Source organism: Ranitomeya imitator, chromosome 2 (assembly GCF_032444005.1).
Source record: "Ranitomeya imitator isolate aRanImi1 chromosome 2, aRanImi1.pri, whole genome shotgun sequence".
Classification (NCBI taxonomy): Eukaryota; Metazoa; Chordata; class Amphibia; order Anura; family Dendrobatidae; genus Ranitomeya; species Ranitomeya imitator.
This window is the reverse complement of record NC_091283.1, coordinates 72,386,763-72,410,473: the sequence shown is the minus strand read 5'-3', so window position 1 is coordinate 72,410,473 and position 23,711 is coordinate 72,386,763. Positions and strand designations below refer to the sequence as shown.

The 23,711-nt window shown below is 43.6% G+C and overlaps 1 protein-coding gene across 1 annotated transcript in view; it reads left to right on the top strand.

The window, feature by feature from the left end:
* HS6ST2 (heparan sulfate 6-O-sulfotransferase 2) overlaps positions 1-23,280 on the top strand; it is a 470,917-nt gene extending 447,637 nt beyond the window's left edge. Inside the window, exons 2-3 of the mRNA XM_069746953.1 lie at positions 19,049-19,744; positions 22,885-23,280. Of these exons, the coding sequence (XP_069603054.1) occupies positions 19,049-19,744; position 22,885 (697 nt within the window). The 3' untranslated portion in view covers positions 22,886-23,280. The remainder of the gene's footprint in view (positions 1-19,048; positions 19,745-22,884) is intronic.
* The last annotated feature ends 431 nt before the right edge of the window (positions 23,281-23,711 follow it).

The following is a 23,711-nucleotide window of genomic DNA, read 5'->3' as shown; positions in this document are numbered from 1 at the left end:
CAGTACCAAAGGAATAAGCAAACTCTTGGTCAGAGACAAGCCAGGGGATCAGTAACGGTCAGGAGTGGATAAGCCAGAAGACAAAAGACAGAAGCAAGTCAGGATACAAGCCAAGTCAAAACCAGGGAGTCGGCACACTAAAGGGAAACATAGAGTCAAGACGGGAATAGGGGAAAACAGAGACACGGGTTCGGACAGCAAACGCAGCAGGGCAAATCAGTCAGCTACAGCAGCACTAGGCAAAAACTATAATTGACATCGCCTGCAGGAAGCAGAGGCGATAAATAGCCAACCTGAACCCAGACAGAGACTGAGAAAGGTTAACTCTTAACATGACCAGACTGGGAAAAAAGGAAAAAAACGGTCTGGATCATGACAGATATTTGACAATATTATTATTATTACACTTATTACATATTGGGATAGGATCTTGGAGATGAGAATAATCTTATAAGTCCTGTATTCCTTTACACAGTAAGGAAGAGTTTTTATAGAGTTCAATCAAACATGAATATAGCCAATTTTAACTTGAACTTTCGATGAAGTGTTATTACTAGAGTTGAGCGACCTTGACCTTTTTAGAGTCGAGCCGGGTTTCGCGAAACCCGACTATCTCAAAAGTCGGGTCGAGTGAAATCGGCCGATTATGACGTAAAGTCGGGATCGACCGAAACACGAAACCCAATGCAAGTCAATGGGGCAGCATAGTCGGCAGTGAGTGGGGGCCAGGAAAACACCTAGAGTGCCCATTTTAATGTCAAAACCATCCATTCTTCTTAATGAAGCTTGTCAAGCGTAATTTACCTTATAATAATTGGAAGGCATTTGAAATTGGGGGTCATTTGGCTAAAGTTGTGGTGGGTAGGGCTGGTTCAAGTAATTAGTGGGCCCAGGAAATCTGGACCACGTCACGGCAGTGGAGCAGGGAGAGGTAAGTATTTCAACTTTGCAAGTGCTGTGAACCTGAGCAAGCAGGGGGGGCCCACTCGGTGGCATTGGCACTGGCACAGGGCCCCTCAAAGTACAGCGGTGTGTTTGCACGGCGGGGGCGCCTCCTATCGGCAGCAACACTTTTGCGTACTATGAGAGGCCCTGTGCCAGTGACGTCGCCAACTAGTATTCCTCCCCCCACCTGATGAAGGAACCTGCACTTTCATCTGCACCTTCCTCTTTGTCCCCGTGTAAGGTGGTATGGTATGCGGGAAGAGCAACCTGACTTTCAGCAGGGTCACAATGTTGTTGTGTAGCGTGAACGGGGAATGTTGCGTCATGGGTCAATGTACCAGCAGACTCATCTACCACTGGCTGGGCAATGGACAGGATGAGGAGGAAACACAGATATAGGCTCAAAGAATAAAGTTGGCTAAATGCAGTTCAAAATTGGTAACACAGGAATAACCAGGGGGCATTGCAGTGGAGGACAACTGGAATGAGAGGCTGACACAGAGAGTAGGCCCAAATCAGTAAGTAGTCGAAATGCAGTTCAAAATTGGCAGTGGAGGAGAACAGCAAGGAGTGGCAGACACCGATAGTGGGCCCCAACCCAACTAGTAGGCCAAATGCAGTCTAACATTAACAACTACTTAACGAGCGCCTGAAAACGGAATTTCAGGACAGGAAACCAGGAGAACAGCAAGGAGCGGCAGACACTGTTAGTAGGCCCCAAACCAACTAGTACGTCAAATGCAGTTGTTCCATTTAACCACAATTTAACGAGAGCCTGAAGATAGAAGCTCAGGAAAGGCAACCTGGAGAACACCTTGGAGTGGAACACACCATCTCTCTCCACCCCATACCCATTTTGTAGGCCTAATGCAGTGTAGTTTTCTACAACTACTAAACGAGAGTCGGAAGACCGAAGCAATGGCAAGGAAACCTGGGGAACACCTTGGAGTGTAACACACCATCTCTCTCCACCCGATACCAATTTTGTAGGCCTAATGCAGTGTAGTTTTCTACAACTACTAAACGAGAGTCGGAAGACCGAAGCAATGGCAAGGAAACCTGGGGAACACCTTGGAGTGTAACACACCATCTCTCTCCACCCGATACCCATTTTGTAGGCCTAATGCAGTGTAGTTTTCTACAACTACTAAACGAGAGTCTGAAGACCGAAGCAATGGCAAGGAAACCTGGGGAACACCTTGGAGTGTAACACACCATCTCTCTCCACCCGATACCCATTTTGTAGGCCTAATGCAGTGTAGTTTTCTACAACTACTAAACGAGAGTCGGAAGACCGAAGCAATGGCAAGGAAACCTGGGGAACACCTTGGAGTGTAACACACCATCTCTCTCCACCCGATACCCATTTTGTAGGCCTAATGCAGTGTAGTTTTCTACAACTACTAAACGAGAGTCGGAAGACCGAAGCAATGGCAAGGAAACCTGGGGAACACCTTGGAGTGTAACACACCATCTCTCTCCACCCGATACCCATTTTGTAGGCCTAATGCAGTGTAGTTTTCTACAACTACTAAACGAGAGTCGGAAGACCGAAGCAATGGCAAGGAAACCTGGGGAACACCTTGGAGTGTAACACACCATCTCTCTCCACCCGATACCCATTTTGTAGGCCTAATGCAGTGTAGTTTTCTACAACTACTAAACGAGAGTCTGAAGACCGAAGCAATGGCAAGGAAACCTGGGGAACACCTTGGAGTGTAACACACCATCTCTCTCCACCCCATACCCAATTTGTAGGCCTAATGCAGCCTACTTTCCGACAACTACTAAACGAGAGCATGAAGATCGAAGCTCAGGAAAGGCAACCTGGGGAACACCTTGGAGTGTAACACACCCTCTCTCTACACCACGGAAGGGCTGATTCTTAGGAAGGAAGGCTGTCGGAAAAAAGCAGGGCGCGTCCGAGGGTGATTATATTCTTATTAGGTATATACTCACCCTCGGACGCGCCCTGCTTCTTTATTTGTAATGAATGTTTATTTGCAATGTGGTTTTGACTTACTCTATTTTTTTGGTAAATAATGATTTTATTATTTTCATTGTTTTGCATCTTCTTGGCAATAATATAAAGAAGACGCGACAGGACAACACTTGGTGGATGCCATATCTGTGTTTTAAATTGAAAAAAACTTTCAGTTAACTACTTGCAGGAGAAAGTTATTGTAGCTGGTGGCCATTTTTAGTACTGTACCAGATTTTTGTTGTATGTGTTTGTTTTTAATGTTAAAATGTCTGCATTTGATATCTCTCCAGTATTTTCTTTTTTATAAGCAAAATACTTATTTTTATATTTTCTGATGTTGGTTCAAGGGGTACACGGGCAGCAGTAGACAGGTCAGTGGAGGCCTAGTGGAAGGAGGGACCGCAGACAGGCTTCGAAGCCCTAACATAATAAATTGGGCTGGCTGTAGGCAATTTAAAATTGGTTCCAGGGGAACACGGGCAGCAGTAGACAGGTCAGTGGAGGCCTAGTGGAAGGAGGGACCGCAGACAGGCTTCGAAGCCCTAACATAATAAATTGGGCTGGCTGTAGGCAATTTAAAATTGGTTCCAGGGGAACACGGGCGGCAGTAGACAGGTCAGTGGAGGCCTAGTGGAAGGAGGGACCGCAGACAGGCTTCGAAGCCCTAACATAATAAATTGGGCTGGCTGTAGGCAATTTAAAATTGGTTCCAGGGGAACACGGGCAGCAGTAGACAGGTCAGTGGAGGCCTAGTGGAAGGAGGGACCGCAGACAGGCTTCGAAGCCCTAACATAATAAATTGGGCTGGCTGTAGGCAATTTAAAATTGGTTCCAGGGGAACACGGGCAGCAGTAGACAGGTCAGTGGAGGCCTAGTGGAAGGAGGGACCGCAGACAGGCTTCGAAGCCCTAACATAATAAATTGGGCTGGCTGTAGGCAATTTAAAATTGGTTCCAGGGGAACACGGGCGGCAGTAGACAGGTCAGTGGAGGCCTAGTGGAAGGAGGTACCGCAGACAGGCTTTGAAGGCCTAACATAATAAATTGGGCTGGCTGTAGGCAATTTAAAATTGGTTCCAGGGGAACACGGGCAGCAGTGGCCTGGTCAGTGTAGTAGTAGTGGAAAGAACGGGCCGCAGACAGGCTTCGAAGGCCTAACATAACAAAAATTGGGATGTAGGCAATTTAAAATTGGTTCCAGGGGAACACGGGCGGCAGTAGACAGGTCAGTGGAGGCCTAGTGGAAGGAGGGACCGCAGACAGGCTTCGAAGCCCTAACATAATAAATTGGGCTGGCTGTAGGCAATTTAAAATTGGTTCCAGGGGAACACGGGCAGCAGTAGACAGGTCAGTGGAGGCCTAGTGGAAGGAGGGACCGCAGACAGGCTTCGAAGCCCTAACATAATAAATTGGGCTGGCTGTAGGCAATTTAAAATTGGTTCCAGGGGAACACGGGCGGCAGTAGACAGGTCAGTGGAGGCCTAGTGGAAGGAGGGACCGCAGACAGGCTTCGAAGCCCTAACATAATAATTTGGGCTGGCTGTAGGCAATTTAAAATTGGTTCCAGGGGAACACGGGCAGCAGTAGACAGGTCAGTGGAGGCCTAGTGGAAGGAGGGACCGCAGACAGGCTTCGAAGCCCTAACATAATAAATTGGGCTGGCTGTAGGCAATTTAAAATTGGTTCCAGGGGAACACGGGCGGCAGTAGACAGGTCAGTGGAGGCCTAGTGGAAGGAGGGACCGCAGACAGGCTTCGAAGCCCTAACATAATAAATTGGGCTGGCTGTAGGCAATTTAAAATTGGTTCCAGGGGAACACGGGCAGCAGTAGACAGGTCAGTGGAGGCCTAGTGGAAGGAGGGACCGCAGACAGGCTTCGAAGCCCTAACATAATAAATTGGGCTGGCTGTAGGCAATTTAAAATTGGTTCCAGGGGAACACGGGCGGCAGTAGCCAGGTCAGTGTAGTAGTAGTGGAAAGAACGGGCCGCAGACAGGCTTCGAAGGCCTAACATAACAAAAATTGGGCTGTAGGCAATTTAAAATTGGTTCCAGGGGAACACGGGCGGCAGTAGACAGGTCAGTGGAGGCCTAGTGGAAGGAGGGACCGCAGACAGGCTTCGAAGCCCTAACATAATAAATTGGGCTGGCTGTAGGCAATTTAAAATTGGTTCCAGGGGAACACGGGCAGCAGTAGACAGGTCAGTGGAGGCCGAGTGGAAGGAGTGACCGCAGACAGGCTTCGAAGGCCTAACATAAGAAAAATGTCAATACAATGGTATTGACAGTGCCAGGAATTGAAGGATGTCAGCGCATAGACTAAACATTGGTGGAGCTGTGAGAGAAAATTTTGCAAGTCGTAGAGCACTGTTTGACCTGGGGGGGGGACTGTCTTGTGGCCGGCGGTACAGGCCCAAGGCCCCTCATATTACAACGGTGTGTCTGACGTTGGGTGCGCACCACCACCGCCAGACACTTTATTGTACTATGAGGGACCTAGTGGCAGTGCCGTCGACCAAAAGCGGGCACACCCACCTCTTCAGACAAACAGTACTCTCACGGGTGCTGGCGCCAAGTGGCGATACCACGGCCCCGTGTGGGGACTTTGGCCATTTAGGGAGGTGTTAACATGTCGGATGCTGGACAATCAGGTGCTGCAAATTACGAGATTGGAAAAGTCGTTCAGAATAGTCCACAGGCAAGACCTTTACATAGGAAAGCTAGGTGTCAGCCGGGCAAGGTGGGGCAAAAGATTTCGAAATCCAGTTGTGGTTCATTTTAATGAAGGTTAGATCATCTACATTTTGGGTAGCCAGACGAGTCCTTTTTTCTGTTAGTATTGAACCTGCAGCACTGAATACTCTTTCTGATAGGACACTAGCTGCCGGGCAAGCAAGCTCCTGCAATGCATATTCTGCCAATTCTGGCCAGGTGTCTAATTTTGATGCCCAGTAATCAAATGGGAATGACGGTTGAGGGAGAACGTCGATAAGGGATGAAAAATAGTTAGTAACTGAATTGATGCTGCAGTACCTGTCCTGTCTGCGGTCATAGCAAAATCACTCCAAAACCTGGTCAGAAAACCCCTCTGGCCAACGCCACTTCTGATTTCTGCCCCTCTAACACCTCTGGTCTGCTGGCCCCTGCAGCTCGTGTTAGAACGATCACGGGCGCTGTGTGCAGGGAATGCCAGAAGCAAACGGTCAATAAGAGTTGATTGTTTGGTTGCTAATATTAGTTCCAAGTTCTCATGTGGCATTATATTTTGCAATTTGCCTTTATAGCGAGGATCAAGGAGGCAGGCCAACCAGTAATCGTCATCGTTCATCATTTTTGTTATGCGTGTGTCCCTTTTGAGGATACGTAAGGCATAATCCGCCATGTGGCCCAAAGTTCCAGTTCTCAAATCTGTGGTTGTGCTTGGTTGAGGGGCAGTTTCAGGCAAATCCACGTCACTTGTGTCCCTCCAAAAACCAGAACCCGGCCTTGCCGCGCCACCAATTTCCAGTGGCCCCGGAAAAGCTTCCTCATTAAAAATATAATCATCCCCATCATCCTCCTCGTCTTCCTCCTCCTGTTCGCCCGCTACCTCGTCCTGTACACTGCCCTGGCCAGACAATGGCTGACTGTCATCAAGGCTTTCCTCTTCCTCAGCTGCAGACGCCTGATCCTTTATGTGCGTCAAACTTTGCATCAGCATATCAATAGTAAAAGAATAAAAACTGAAAATGTAGGCCCCTTAAAAAAATAGTGAGGAAAGAATGGTTGTAGATGACGAGGAAAAAGCTAACATATTAAACACCTTCTTCTCCACGGTATTCACGGTGGAAAATGAAATGCTAGGTGAAATCCCAAGAAACAATGAAAACCCTATATTAAGGGTCACCAATCTAACCCAAGAAGAGGTGCGAAACCGGCTAAATAAGATTAAAATAGATAAATCTCCGGGTCCGGATGGCATACACCCACGAGTACTAAGAGAACTAAGTAATGTAATAGATAAACCATTATTTCTTATTTTTAGTGACTCTATAGCGACAGGGTCTGTTCCGCAGGACTGGCGCATAGCAAATGTGGTGCCAATATTGAAAAAGGGCTCTAAAAGTGAACCTGGAAATTATAGGCCAGTAAGTCTAACCTCTATTGTTGGTAAAATATTTGAAGGGTTTCTGAGGGATGTTATTCTGGATTATCTCAATGAGAATAACTGTTTAACTCCATATCAGCATGGGTTTATGAGAAATCGCTCCTGTCAAACCAATCTAATCAGTTTTTATGAAGAGGTAAGCTATAGACTGGACCACGGTGAGTCATTGGACGTGGTATATCTCGATTTTTCCAAAGCGTTTGATACCGTGCCGCACAAGAGGTTGGTACACAAAATGAGAATGCTTGGTCTGGGGGAAAATGTGTGTAAATGGGTTAGTAACTGGCTTAGTGATAGAAAGCAGAGGGTGGTTATAAATGGTATAGTCTCTAACTGGGTCGCTGTGACCAGTGGGGTACCGCAGGGGTCAGTATTGGGACCTGTTCTCTTCAACATATTCATTAATGATCTGGTAGAAGGTTTACACAGTAAAATATCGATATTTGCAGATGATACAAAACTATGTAAAGCAGTTAATACAAGAGAAGATAGTATTCTGCTACAGATGGATCTGGATAAGTTGGAAACTTGGGCTGAAAGGTGGCAGATGAGGTTTAACAATGATAAATGTAAGGTTATACACATGGGAAGAGGGAATCAATATCACCATTACACACTGAACGGGAAACCACTGGGTAAATCTGACAGGGAGAAGGACTTGGGGATCCTAGTTAATGATAAACTTACCTGGAGCAGCCAGTGCCAGGCAGCAGCTGCCAAGGCAAACAGGATCATGGGGTGCATTAAAAGAGGTCTGGATACACATGATGAGAGCATTATACTGCCTCTGTACAAATCCCTAGTTAGACCGCACATGGAGTACTGTGTCCAGTTTTCCGCACCGGTGCTCAGGAAGGATATAATGGAACTAGAGAGAGTACAAAGGAGGGCAACAAAATTAATAAAGGGGATGGGAGAACTACAATACCCAGATAGATTAGCGAAATTAGGATTATTTAGTCTAGAAAAAAGACGACTGAGGGGCGATCTAATAACCATGTATAAGTATATAAGGGGACAATACAAATATCTCGCTGAGGATCTGTTTATACCAAGGAAGGTGACGGGCACAAGGGGGCATTCTTTGCGTCTGGAGGAGAGAAGGTTTTTCCACCAACATAGAAGAGGATTCTTTACTGTTAGGGCAGTGAGAATCTGGAATTGCTTGCCTGAGGAGGTGGTGATGGCGAACTCAGTCGAGGGGTTCAAGAGAGGCCTGGATGTCTTCCTGGAGCAGAACAATATTGTATCATACAATTATTAGGTTCTGTAGAAGGACGTAGATCTGGGTATTTATTATGATGGAATATAGGCTGAACTGGATGGACAAATGTCTTTTTTCGGCCTTACTAACTATGTTACTATGTTACTATGTTATTAGGGGGATGCTCATGCTTATTATGGCGTTGTCTGCACTAACCAGCCGTGTGCATTCCTCAAAACACTGAAGGACTTGACACATGTCTTGAATCTTCGACCACTGCACACCTGACAACTCCATGTCTGCCATCCTACTGCCTGCCCGTGTATGTGTATCCTCCCACAAAAACATAACAGCCCGCCTCTGTTCACACAGTCTCTGAAGCATGTGCAGTGTTGAGTTCCACCTTGTTGCAACGTCTATGATTAGGCGATGCTGGGGAAGGTTCAAAGAACGCTGATAGGTCTGCATACGGCTGGAGTGTACAGGCGAACGGCGGATATGTGAGCAAAGTCCACGCACTTTGAGGAGCAGGTCGGATAACCCCGGATAACTTTTCAGGAAGCACTGCACCACCAGGTTTAAGGTGTGAGCCAGGCAAGGAATGTGTTTCAGTTGGGAAAGGGAGATGGCAGCCATGAAATTCCTTCCGTTATCACTCACTACCTTGCCTGCCTCAAGATCTACAGTGCCCAGCCACGACTGCGTTTCTTTCTGCAAGAACTCGGACAGAACTTCAGCGGTGTGTCTGTTGTCGCCCAAACACTTCATAGCCAATACAGCCTGCTGACGTTTGCCAGTAGCTGCCCCATAATGGGAGACCTGGTGTGCAACAGTGGCAGCTGCGGATGGAGTGGTTGTGCGACTGCGGTCTGTGGACGAGGTCTCGCTTCTGCAGGAGGACGAGGAGGAGGAGGAGGGGGTGCGAACGGCTACAGCCAACTGTTTCCTAGACCGTGGGCTAGGCAGAACTGTCCCAAACTTGCTGTCCCCTGTGGACCCTGCATCCACCACATTTACCCAGTGTGCCGTGATGGACACGTAACGTCCCTGGCCATGCCTACTGGTCCATGCATCTGTTGTCAGGTGCACCTTTGTGCTCACAGATTGCCTGAGTGCATGGACAATGCGCTCTTTAACATGCTGGTGGAGGGCTGGGATGGCTTTTCTGGAAAAAAAGTGTCGACTGGGTAGCTCGTAGCGTGGTACAGCGTAGTCCATCAGGGCTTTGAAAGCTTCGCTTTCAACTAACCGGTAGGGCATCATCTCTAACGAGATTAGTCTAGCTATGTGGGCGTTCAAACCCTGTGTACGCGGATGCGAGGCTAAGTACTTCCTTTTTCTAACCATAGTCTCATGTAGGGTGAGCTGGACTGGAGAGCTGGAGATCGTGGAACTAGCGGGGGTGCCGGTGGACATGGCAGACTGAGAGACGGTGGGAGATGGTATTGTTGCCGCCGGTGCCCTAGATGCAGTGTTTCCTACTACGAAACTGGTGATTCCCTGACCCTGACTGCTTTGGCCTGGCAAAGAAACCTGCACAGATACTGCAGGTGGTGCAGAAAATGGTGGCCCTACACTGCCGGAAGGGATGTTGCGTTGATGACTAGCTTCATTGGCCGAGGGTGCTACAACCTTAAGGGACGTTTGGTAGTTAGTCCAAGCTTGCAAATGCATGGTGGTTAAATGTCTATGCATGCAACTTGTATTGAGACTTTTCAGATTCTGCCCTCTGCTTAAGGTAGTTGAACATTTTTGACAGATGACTTTGCGCTGATCAATTGGATGTTGTTTAGAAAAATGCCAGACTGCACTCTTTCTAGCATCGGATACCTTTTCAGGCATTGCAGACTGAGCTTTAACCGGATGGCCACGCTGTCCTCCAACAGGTTTTGACTTTGCCACGCGTTTTGGGCAAGATACGGGCCCGGCAGATGGAACCTGTTGCGATGTTGATGCCTGCTGCGGCCCCTCCTCCTCCGCTTCAGAACTGCTGCCGCCTGCACCCTGTTCCCCCAATGGCTGCCAATCGGGGTCAAGAACTGGGTCATCTATTACCTCTTCTTGTAGCTCGTGTGCAACTTCGTCTGTGTCACCGTGTCGGTCGGTGGTATAGCGTTCGTGATGGGGCAACATAGTCTCATCAGGGTCTGATTCTTGATCAGCACCCTGCGAGGGCAATGTTGTGGTCTGAGTCAAAGGACCAGCATAGTAGTCTGGCTGTGGCTGTGCATCAGTGCACTCCATGTCAGATTCAACTTGTAATGGGCATGGACTGTTAACTGCTTCACTTTCTAAGCCAGGGACGGTATGTGTAAAGAGCTCCATGGAGTAACCTGTTGTGTCGCCTGCTGCATTCTTCTCTGTTGTTGTTTTTGCTGAAGAGGACAAGGAAGCGACTTGTCCCTGACCGTGAACATCCACTAACGACGCGCTGCTTTTACTTTTACCAGTTTCACGAGAGGAGGCAAAAGAGCTAGAGGCTGAGTCAGCAAGATAAGCCAAAACTTGCTCTTGCTGCTCCGGCTTTAAAAGCGGTTTTCCTACTCCCAGAAAAGGGAGCGTTCGAGGCCTTGTGTAGCCAGACGACGAACCTGGCTCCACAGCTCCAGACTTAGGTGCAATATTTTTTTTCCCACGACTACCTGATGCTCCACCACTACCACTACCCTCATTACCAGCTGACAATGAACGCCCCCGGCCACGACCTCTTCCACCAGACTTCCTCATTGTTTTAAAAACGTTACCAAACTAACGGTATTTGTTGCTGTCACACAACTTACACGGTGAGCTATAACTTCAGTATGATTTAGCTACCCCTTTACAGGTGGGTGAGACCACAACGAAAATCAGGCACAATGTTACACACTGTGTTGTTGGTGGCAACAAATGAGAGAGATGCCACACACGCAGGACTGTCACTGAAGCGCAAATGTAAATATTAATCTCCCACTGATTTGTTTTTGTTTTTTTAAAAGGGAGACTTTAGAAAAAAAAAAATTATAAAAAAAAATGATTTTTTAAGGAAGAATTTATAAACCAAATAAAATGAAATGATTGTTTCAGGGAGAATTTAGAAAACAAATAAAAAAAAAATAGGCTTTCTATGGCCCACTGAGTGAGAGAGGACGCACACAGGAGTCAGGAGTGGCACACAAGCCCAGAGGCCAATATTTATCTCCCACTGATTGATTTAGTGATTTTTTCAGGTAGATTTTGGAACCCAAATCAAGCAAAAAAATAAATAGGCTTTCTATGGCCCACAATTGGAGAGAGAGAGAGAGATGGCACACCCAGGAGTCAAGACTGGCACACAAGCAGAAAGGGCAATATTAATCTCCCACTGATTTGATTTTTTTTTTTTTTCAGGGAGACTGTAGAAAAAAAAATACAAAAAAATGAATTTTTCAGGAAGAATTTAGAAACAAAATAAAATAAAATGATTGTTTCAGGGAGAATTTAGAAAACAAATAAAAAAAAATAGGCTTTGTAGGGCCCACTGAGTGAGAGAGGACGCACACAGGAGTCAGGAGTGGCACACAAGCCCAGAGGCCAATATTTATCTCCCACTGATTGATTTAGTGATTTTTTCAGGTAGATTTTGGAACCCAAATCAAGCAAAAAATTAATAGGCTTTCTATGGCCCACAATTGGAGAGAGAGAGAGATGGCACACCCAGGAGTCAAGACTGGCACACAAGCAGAAAGGGCAATATTAATCTCCCACTGATTTGATTTTTTTTTTTTTTTCAGGGAGACTTTAGAAAAAAAAAATACAAAAAAATGAATTTTTCAGGAAGAATTTAGAAACCAAATAAAATAAAATGATTTTTTCAGGGAGAATTTAGAAAACAAATAAAACAAAAAATAGGCTTTCTAGGGCCCACTGAGTGAGAGATGACGCACACAGGAGTCAGGAGTGGCACACAAGCCCAGAGGCCAATATTTATCTCCCACTGATTGATTTATTGATTTTTTCAGGTAGAATTTAGAACCCAAATCAACCCAAAAAATAAATAGGCTTTCTATGGCCCACTATTTGTGAGAGAGATGGCACGCTCAGGACTGGCACACAAGCCCAGAGGCCAATATTAATCTCCCACTTTTTTTTTTTTTTCCAGGGAAAATTTATAAACCCAATAAAAAAAATAATAAATAGGCTTTCTATGGCCCACTATCTGAGAGAGAGAGATGGCACGCTTAGGACTGGCACACAAGCCCAAAGGCCAATATTAATCTCCCACTGATTGATTTATTGATTTTTTCAGGTAGAATTTAGAACCCAAATCAACCCAAAAAATAAATAGGCTTTCTATGGCCCACTATTTGTGAGAGAGATGGCACGCTCAGGACTGGCACACAAGCCCAGAGGCCAATATTAATCTCCCACTTTTTTTTTTTTTTCCAGGGAAAATTTATAAATCCAATAAAAAAAATAATAAATAGGCTTTCTATGGCCCACTATCTGAGAGAGAGAGATGGCACGCTTAGGACTGGCACACAAGCCCAAAGGCCAATATTAATCTCCCACTGATTGATTTATTGATTTTTTCAGGTAGAATTTAGAACCCAAATCAAGCAAAAAAATTAATAGGCTTTCTATGGCCCACTGAGTGAGAGATGGCACACACAGGAGTCAGGAGTGGCATACAAGCCCTGAGGCCAATATTTTTCTCCCACTGATTGATGTTGTGATTTTTTCAGGTAGATTTTGGAACCCAAATCAAGCAAAAAAATAAATAGGCTTTCTATGGCCCACTGAGTGAGAGATGGCACACATAGGAGTAAGGAGTGGCACACAAGCCCTGAGGCCAATATTTTTCTCCCACTGATTGATGTAGTGATTTTTTCAGGTAGATTTTAGAACCCAAATCAAGCAAAAAAATAAATAGGCTTTCTATGGCCCACTGAGTGAGAGATGACACAGACAGGGATGGCACTCTAGCAGAAATGCCAATCTTAATCTCCCACAAAAAAAAAAAAAGGAACTGTCCTTCAATTTCTATCTCCCTGCAGTAATCTCAGCCAGGTATGGCAGGCAGCAATAAGGAGTGGACTGATGCACAAATTGAAAAAAGCAGTTGGTTTGCACAGCGGCGTACACACAGCAATGCAGCTATCAGGGAGCCTTCTAGGGCAGCCCAATGAGCTACAGCGCTGAGGGGGAAAAAAAAAATGTAGCTTCCACTGTCCCTGCACACCGAAGGTGGTGTTGGGCTGTGGAAATCGCTACAGCACAAGCGGTTTGGTGGTTAATGGACCCTGCCTAACGCTATCCCTGCTTCTGACGAAGCGGCAGCAACCTCTCCCTAAGCTCAGATCAGCAGCAGTAAGATGGCGGTCGGCGGGAACGCCCCTTTATAGCCCCTGTGACGCCGCAGACAGCAAGCCAATCACTGCAATGCCCTTTTCTAAGATGGTGGGGACCAGGACCTATGTCATCATGCTGCCCACACTCTGCGTTTACCTTCATTGGCTGAGAAATGGCGCTTTTCGCGTCATTGAAACGCGACTTTGGCGCGAAAGTCGCGTACCGCATGGCCGACCCCGCACAGGGGTCGGATCGGGTTTCATGAAACCCGACTTTGCCAAAAGTCGGCGACTTTTGAAAATGAACGACCCGTTTCGCTCAACCCTAGTTATTACCAAACCTGCACCGTATGTACAGATCCTGACTGTTCCTTCGGAATCATACAAGATGAGGAGATATCAGTCTGGGAGAGATATCAAACGTTTTTTTTTTTTTTTACTTCCTTTAAGAATCACAATGAAGACATTCGTTCCCACATACAATGGAAGCACAGAAACAATAATAGGATTCACACAAAACTATAGAAGTGAACACGACAACCAGACCCATTGTGATTAGTCAAGGTCCCTTCTCATGGCCGGTCCAGACTTTTGTTCTCTTTTCCTATTGATTATATATTCTATGGGAATCATATATTCACACGACTCGTTCCGTGCTGTATTCATGTGCACTAATCAATGATGGGCACAAAAAGTATTATATCATCTGCCATAATGAGACTCCATCTTCTCGCTGCCCTCGCTATGATGTGTTTGTGCCTTAGGATAATAGATCATATACTGTGCGAGGCAGTGCCGGGAAAGCATACGAGCAAACATTATATTGCAAAAATTTAATATAATGGGTTCATTTGTACTTGATTCACAGCGGTGATGTGACATCTACTGGGGATTTTAGGAAGACGGGTGGGATTTGAGAACTAAGAAATCATTATTATTGCAGAACGCAGCCGATCTCTAGGGTTTCATGCCCAATGGGTTAAGAATTATTAGTATTAGTTTCTGCAATTACAGAAGGGATGATAGGGATTAGATCACTGGAGGAACAACTCTTGTTTTTTTTAATGGAGAAATATAATTATGATCCTATAGAGTAAAACGTAATATGCATCTGAAGGTTTTATAGGTACGCGGTAATCTGTAAAGAACTGCAGCCTGGACCATGGATGATGGTTTAGCTCTCCAGTGGAAAGGAAATTTGGCAATATCCAAAAAAAAAAATCCGGTATCGCTTTCTATCAGAATTCTCGACATGTATGACATTCTCTTGAATATCTGTTACATGTTTTACATCATTTCTTTACACGTTCCCCACCAATATATAAGGGATAACCCCTATCTAAAGTATTTGAATCAAGAATAACTCAATATAACCTCCTTCCTAGCAGCCCAAAAATATATATACAGTCAACTTGAGTCAACTTCTCCCCTTTTGTATCCAGTTTCAGGTGTGATTTTCATATTGCCCACACCTGTTACTTGCCACAGGTGAGTTGGAACGAGCATCACATGCTTGAAACAAAGTTGTTTACCTTCAATTTCAGAAAGGTTTACCCCATTTTTGTGGTTTTGTGTCAAATTATGTTCAATTTGCCTTTTTTTTCTCTTTTTTTGTGTTTCAATACACACAAAAGAAATAATGTGTATAACAAAACATGTGTAATTGTAATATTTTTCTGGGAGAAATACTTCATTTTCTGGAACAATTTCAAAGGGGCCAACACTTCTAGCCATGACTGTATATGTGAAGCCCAGACCCGACCCTAATAAATTATGGGTGCAGCCCACTACCCCTAAACAGATAAACACCATGGTGAGATTCCAACACCATACTTGCCAACCCTCTTATAATGTCCGCGAAACAACCCAAAAAAGGTGGATACCTCTTGGACTCCCAGAAGGGTTGAAAATGTTCCTGTCTCCACCGAAAACTCACAGACAGTGGCACTACTGAAAAGTTTCTTGTGCTTAAACCTAGAATGTTCCATCATCACAAGGAAGCTTTTAATTGCACATTATTTAGGAGAAGAATCGAGTCATAATGGCGGCATGGGACATGAGATCTGATTTGGGTATGTCACTCTCCACAAGGAGAAACGTTACCCCTTATAAAAAAAAAAACAATGAAATTCGTATTTGCAAGAAATAATATAATAGGAACCATTTTTCCACTCTATCATTCGCACATTACAATGGGGGCCACTATATTTCTATTAACCATGTGTTTGCCAGTTAGAGCAAAAAGCGCCTTATGAATGTTAAGGTTGAATCATAGTGACATGATGTAGAACCATTACATTTTAAGTTGCTATTGTATTTTCATTTAAACTGTACACACTAAGGAATAATGAAGGTGGCGGTGGCGAGGATAAGGGGGGGTTTATATGTAATTTGGACAGTGCAGATAAATGTCCATTAATGGTCGTAAAAGCATCAGATAACCATGTGGCATGGAATCTCTCTTGGTTTGATAATGCTGCAATTAAGATTGTGCAAGGGTTGTCTCGGTTAAAGATTTATACCCCCTTAGTTGCCCTTTTAATAGATAATGCCTTCTTATGGTATGTGTAGGTTGGATGCTTTGGGGTAGGGTTGTGTTGTTAAAAGATTAATGATGCGAGGAATCTCACTAATGCCGTTAGACGTTCATGGCGTCGTGTTCCAGTTATATCTTGCTAAACCTATCTAGCATTCCTAATAAAAACTGAATGTGCTTATTGTGCACAAAGCGCCACTCAATATTGTGCTGCAAAGGGCTGGAAAACGGGGACTTAATTCAGAGTACACTGGCGACACCTAGTGGTCAGAAATGTGAACTGCGCGTTCTGATTTTTCAAACCCAATTATTTCCCTTTCTTAGATTAAATTCACTTCTGACAACACATGCTGTAATATACAGGACATTACCATAATTAAACTCCAGTCACTATATTACATTTTTCTTTCGAGAAAAAAAAATTGATTTTCTCTGTATGTTCTGCAGATAACTGTATTACACTGATTATTAAACCCCATTGCTACCTGAATCTATAATAAGCTCTGAAAATAAGACCATGAATTTTAATTTGCTTTGAAATCACGTCAGTCTAGCAATCTATAAAAATAGATTACGAGACATGAATACGGTGCCGTTTAGCCACCTTGTCTATTTGTGCTGTCACTTTTAATTATTCATTGCTCCGGCTGTGGTATAGGCCGAGACGTATGCTGAATTATGCTAAGGAATATTTTGGCAGCGTGGACATTAATTCTAATATAGCTAATTATTGTTATGGGCATGTATAAACACGCTGATTAGACGTAAGTGCTTCCAAGATACAAGCAGGAAAATGCGGTTTGTAGACACCACAAAGTGATCAGTAGGAAACACCCGAGCGCTCTCTGCTTAGCTTGCTACATGAAAGATGAGCTTGTTAGGAGGAAGACACCAGTGGTGGAAATGGCTAAGAGTCTGTTCACACTTCAAGCTTTCTTGTTTTTTGGATCTTCATGCGCATCTTTATGTAAGGGCCTCGACCTACCAGAGGATCTTACGGGATTCTCATGGGACAGTTGACCATGACTAAATAGGCATTTCCCATTTTGAATGACGTCTAGTAGATGACAAGAGTTGTACAGTAACCCATGCCACATTTGTCGAAACAAAAAAAATGGACTGATGGCTAGAGATGAGTGAATCAATTCTCCGGACCCTAATCCAGCAACCGCATCAGTGGTCCGTCCGTGGCTGCTGGATGGGAGCCTGCGAAACATCTCCTGCCTCTAAGATTCCCTGGCACCTCTGCTGATGTGTTTACCTGGCGAAACAATATAATTGGTCTGCTAATGAGAAGAGATGCTGGGAATTCCAGCAGGTAGAGATGGTTTGCAGGACTCACGTTTGGAGCCCCCGAACCACTGATGTGGTCGCTGGACCAGGGTCCAGTGAATTGAGTCACTCATCTTTGGTCTTCAATTCTTTGGGACTGACGTGGATGCTGGACCAAGGTCCAAGAAATTGAATCGATCATCTCTGATCTGATGACAGATTGACACTAGAAGGCAACGGCTTACAAAAAGAGATGAGCAAACCCAAACGTAAACGTTTGGGGTTAGTACTAGACAGTTAGCGTCCAAACACGGACTTCTCCTGGTAGTCCAATGCAATGCAATGGTGGGGAGAGAGAGATTTCCAGTTCAAAAGTTTGGGTCCCCATTGTTTTCAATGAGGTTCGAATTCTGGTTCCAGTTTGAGTACAGTTCTGGTACCCAAATCAAACTTTGGAATAAAGTTCGGATCGTGTACCAGAACCCGAACTAAAACGGGTCCGCCCATCCCTAGTTATAAACCATGCATGTGTTACAAGCAGAAGAAAATGTGATTGATTGTAGGTACATACAGGGTAGAGGTGTAATTCTGCCCAATGTGAACACAGCAGACCTGCTACTAAATATGCTACTATCTAAACACAAACTGCAAAATAACTCGCCATCCCATCGTAATGGTCATCATGCTGTAATATATATGTTTTTTTTGTAAAACTAGCATAGACAAATCTAATTTTGGGAATAAATCCTAATGATGGAAGATGATCATCTGTATTCAGGGCAAAAAGTCTGGGCTGCCCCGACTAGGGAGTTTCTGCTATACACAAGAGTTGAAGCCAAAAATCTAGAGATCAGGTCATCCGGACAGCTGAAGTCAATCTTGTTGGATGCTGGTAGTCATCAGGGCGTATGGGGCACTGGTGGGCAGGGATACAATCAAATATTGAGATCTGGTTCCGGTAGTATCTTTGCCACTCATCTGCCTTTACACATATTTAGGTGAAAAACATTTCTGATTTTTGAAACTTCAGACGTTCTCCTTTACCTATGGCAGAAGATGGAGTTCCAGAATCATGAGAGGGCAACAAATACTAATCCTATTAATAAAATAATTGTACTATCTGATTCTTAAATAGAATCTGTCACCAGATTTTTGCTACATAATTTGAGAGCCTCATAATGTAGGGGAAGAGACCCTGATAACAGGGATGTGTCACTTACCAGACTGTGTTTTGCTGTTCCAGTAAAATCAGTGTTTTATTAGCAGGAGAGGACCAGATGTCTTGTGCCTTCTGGTCCAACACTGCCCCCACCACTGATTAGCAGCTTCCTGGTAATGTACAATATACACAGAAAGCTGCCCAATCAGTGGTGTGGGCGGGGTTAAACCAGGCTTAGCATTCAGAGCTCTGCTTGATCTGCAGCAGAGAAAACTGTGATTCTATCGCAATGTGTACACACTAAGTAATATATCGCTGGAATCAGAGGCGCTGTCTCTATATCATGCTGCTGTCAGATTACATAGCAAAATCTTGCTGACAGATTCCCTTTAAATATCTATTTGTTCATTTGATTTCCTCTTTGATGAGTATTATTATAACATCTAGTTTATTTTTTGTTCTAAAAATGTGTTTTGTCTTCTATGTTTCTTTTTCAGGAACTTCTACTACATAACTATCCTGCGTGATCCTGTTTCCCGATACCTAAGTGAATGGAGACACGTCCAGAGAGGAGCTACTTGGAAAGCCTCTCTACATGTTTGTGACGGAAGATCTCCAACAAACGATGAGCTGCCCAGCTGCTATACTGGTGACGACTGGTCCGGATGCTCTTTGAAGGAGTTCATGGATTGCCCTTACAACTTGGCCAACAACAGACAAGTCCGCATGTTGGCGGATCTGAGCTTGGTTGGATGCTATAACCTATCTGTGATGCAGGAGGATCAACGGAACAAAGTTCTCCTTGACAGCGCCAAGGAGAACCTAAAGCGTATGGCTTTCTTTGGTCTGACGGAGTTCCAGAGGAAGACGCAGTATCTGTTCGAAAAGACGTTCAACATGAATTTCATTTCTCCCTTCACTCAGTTCAACAGCACGAGAGCTTCAAGTGTCGAAATAGACGATCAGACGCAAAAGCGCATAGAGATCTTGAATTTTCTAGATATGGAATTATACGAATATGCAAAAGACCTTTTCTTACAAAGATACCAATTTATGAGACAGAAAGAACACCAGGAAGCTCGGCGGAAGCGCCAGGAGCAACGTAAAATCTTACGGGCCAAGCACGCTAATCATAAAATGGAGATGGACAACTCATCCTCCGATTACATAGGAAATGTGGAAAAATGGCGGTAGTAGGTTTCACGGTCCTAGAAAACTAGCAGAACTGTACAATATAATATAATGAAAAATGTAAAAAAAAAAAAATAATAAACAAATAAAAAATTAGGGGAAAATTTATTCCAGAAGATTTCAAGCTTCGTATACACTTGAAACCAACAAAGTTTATCAGTTGCCTTTGCAGATGCCTTTGCATTCATTGTAATTATTGTACATGGGGAAAGAATAATCAGGATGTGTACTAGTTGAGGCGCCAACTTTTTCTAGACCAGTAATAAAGAAGCCAGTTGGTATTTAGAATGCCCAGGACTATCCTGGCGTAGAAAATCAGTTCCAGCATTGTATGTACTGTATCTATCAAAACTTTATATCTGTCCGGCCTCAGAAGGGAATTTTGTTTATAAGACTTGTTGGAAACGTTTTGGGCAAATGATGTACAATATGTTGTAATTTATGTTTTCATGATGTACAGGATTATCTACAAACCCAGCCACAATGACCTACAATGCCTCGAAAGTTTGGGAAATCTTTTCTCTTATTGTTTAAGCATAATAAAATTCATCGGTAGGATAATTACCAGGACTTTGGCGATCCTACAAAATAATTCATAATTTAGTAGCAGTATGGCACCTAAGTATCAAAGAAAATGAAGATTCCTTGACGGCAGGCAGTGCTGAGTCCAGATAAGCAGCGGCTGCCATATTCCAGATTATGTCGCATATATGTAGGCACAGGTGTAAGGATGGCTCCATATGATGTGGCCAGAAATTCGGGATGACTGGATGATTAGTTCTACATGGCCGATTATGGAGCATCCAAGGAGATGGTTGGTTCTAGTTGGTCGATTACGATACATCCAGATGAGTGATGGGTTCTGGATGTGAAATTATTATTGATGAGTGATCGTACTTGGATAAGGTGTAACCCGACCATGCTCTGGCGCTAACCGAGTGTCTTTGACGTGCTTGAATAGTATGTTCCAATCACCGTGGCTGCATGACTCCTGGCTGTTCGACAGCCCCAACACATGCAAGGATTGTCTAACAAACAGGAACTCGAACATATTTTTAGGACACGACGAAGACCCTCGGTTAGCACCCGAGCATAGTCAGATAAAACCTTATCCCAGCACGATTGCTCATCACTAGAAATTATATGACTAAACAGACAATGGATTTTAAAGAACCTTATCCAGGTCATTGTTCTCAATGTGTTCCCGTAAGTAATGGGTTCCAGATGATTCAATTCTACTTTGATAAGTAATGATAGTAGAATGATTTGATCATGGATCTGGTTAGATCAGTAGTTTCTAGATAAGATTACTTTTTGATTTCCAAATATGATCTTTTTTTTTTATCCCGAAGGCAGATTATCATTTTCCAGATAAATAGTGGGTTGTGGAAAGCTGTTCAGAGATGTAACAGGTGAAAAATAACGGTAATAGATTGTGGACAGTTGGTTAGTGGAGTAATGGACTCTTTACGTCCCACAAAAAATGAGTATTGAGAGTCTACTGTGGAGGCTCCATATTGGTATGAAGGCCTTGATGGTTCTGGTATGTTTGGCAATAGACTTAAAGGGGTTTTCTGGTGAAAACAAGTGGCACCCACCCATGGGTTAGGTGATATCTTACTGCTTGGGGAGGGCTGTCTGCTGGGACAAGCATTGAGTGACAGAACAGGGCACTGTTATCCCTGACGAGAGCAGCTTCACCTGAAATGGAATGGCAATGCGTATGCTCAACCGCCGCTCCATTCATTCTCTATGGGGCTATTCGAAAGAGCCAAACCAATCCCAATGGGGAATGAATGGATCAGCGGTTGAGCATACGCATTGCCGCCCCAGCAGTCAGACCCCCACCAATGATTATGGCAAACTTTCTCACACCAGACAATGCCTTTAATGTACTTGGCACGATCAATTTCGTAAGTGTACTGTATGTACAATGTATAAGCACGCCCTGAATTTTTTGGCGATGATGGGCACTACTGACTTAGAATTAGCTTATTTATTTGGATTCATGTTCTCCTTACAATTTTGACTAATGTTTTGTAGAACTTAGTGAACTGTAAAATATATATCAGTCCTTCATCTAAGGTAGTACTAAATGGCTTATGTTCTGGCAGGTTCTGAGACTACTTATAAGAGGGATGTGCAAAACATTATTTTAAAGATTTTATAATGAACCTACAAGAAATTGTGTTTGGGGTTCTCAGTTACAGCATGTGTGGTTTGGATTTCTTATAATGTTTTTATAGCAGTCAGAGCTCTGGGTTTTGTCTGGTGCAGAAGTCAAAATGCACTGCACAGACATCAATTGAAAACATAACATTCTGGCTGTCACCACTAGAGGGAGCTACTGAATACTGTGTTTAGTATTGAATCCAAGGTAAAAATAGTATGCAGTTATCTCCCTCTAGTGGTGACTGCCGGTAAAATATGTTCTAAGTCCATGCAGACTGTATCAGAAAAAAAGCTTAGATTACTATAAAGATATATCAAGAATTTAACCAGCACAGAATTGTGAACCTATTTAGATTTTTTTTTTTAAATGGTGTCCAAAGAAAAAAAAGAATTACTTTCTGGATGCACAAAATAAAATTTTTACTTAAATTCATGTTTTGGGGGGCTAAAAGTTAATTTTTGCATTTGGGTTTCATTAAAACGTTTGCACTGTTTGCTTTCTATAGCCTTTGTGTTGCACAGTATCTGAGAATCCATCAGTGAGCGCCTTCCGGTGGGAGATTTTTGTAATTCTTTGACCACAAACCACATCAATGTTGAGCTGAATTTTGTCATTGTGAATTTTCTCAGAGGCGTTCCGAAAAGGACAGATAAAAGAGATACAATTTCTCTAACACAAGAAGCTCACTGACTAATTCTCGGAAAAACTCGCTCTGTAGCATTAGAAGAAAAAAAAATTATTATTTTTTAACCCAAAATACATGAATTTAAGAGAAAACAAATGTCCCGAAAAGCGTCCACATCCTTTAACCAATTTTACGTTTCATCAGAATGCATTTTGTGTTTGTAATTAATGTCTCCCGACAATAATCCTCAAATTCAGGCTAAAAATGAGAAATCGCATCCAGCGATGACATGATGAAAAAGCCATTTATGGAATTTTTATGGTAATTTTTTTTTTTTTTACCAGGGAATAAAAGAATGAAACTTGTGAGGCGTAAGACACAGGGGGCCTCGTGTCTCAGGAATCTCGTCAGTTTCTGAATTCTTATAAAAACTTGTTCAATCTACTTCTGCCTACACGGTTCAGGTTGACGTTTGTGCTTTACTGTGTAAGATACACTGGAAGTCATTGTTACGGAAGAATGTGTACATTGTAAATTACTTATCAACTGGGCCATAATGTAAATATGAATTTATGGTGCGCGGCGAAAAGCGTCTTTACCGAAGGACGTGTCAGACCGAATCACGGACACACAAAGGAGCAAGTGAGCAGCAACAATACAGTGAAACTCCATGCAATTATGTTCTTTACTGCTGGATTGGAAATGTCAATAATGTGCATTGAAATAAAAAAAAAATTCTTCATTTGTTTCTTATGATGTATTTTTGCCTTCTAAGAATTAAAAAAAGTCTCTAAAAGTCTCTAAAAGTCTCAAAAAATCTGCTATAATGCTACAGGTGGGCCAAGTTACGTCTTACAAGAAGAGTTATGGGGTTTGTCGAAGAGATGTTTTTGCCCCTGTTTTACTCCTGCTTTGCCGCCTCAGTCATCTGATTTATTCATTTTTGAAATCCAAAGAAACGGGCTTATTTAGGGCTCATCTTTATAGGGTTTTTTTCTAAAGGGGTGTGGCTAACAGGATCCTCAGGGGCGTGTCTTTAGGCTAATTTGTGTTATTACTTGGCGAGTTACCCTTATCTCTGGAAACTTATGGCGAGTTTAAAAGAAATGAAAAAAGCGGACTACTCAGAGGAGCAGTGAAGATAAAATAACAGCAAAAACTCTCCACCTTT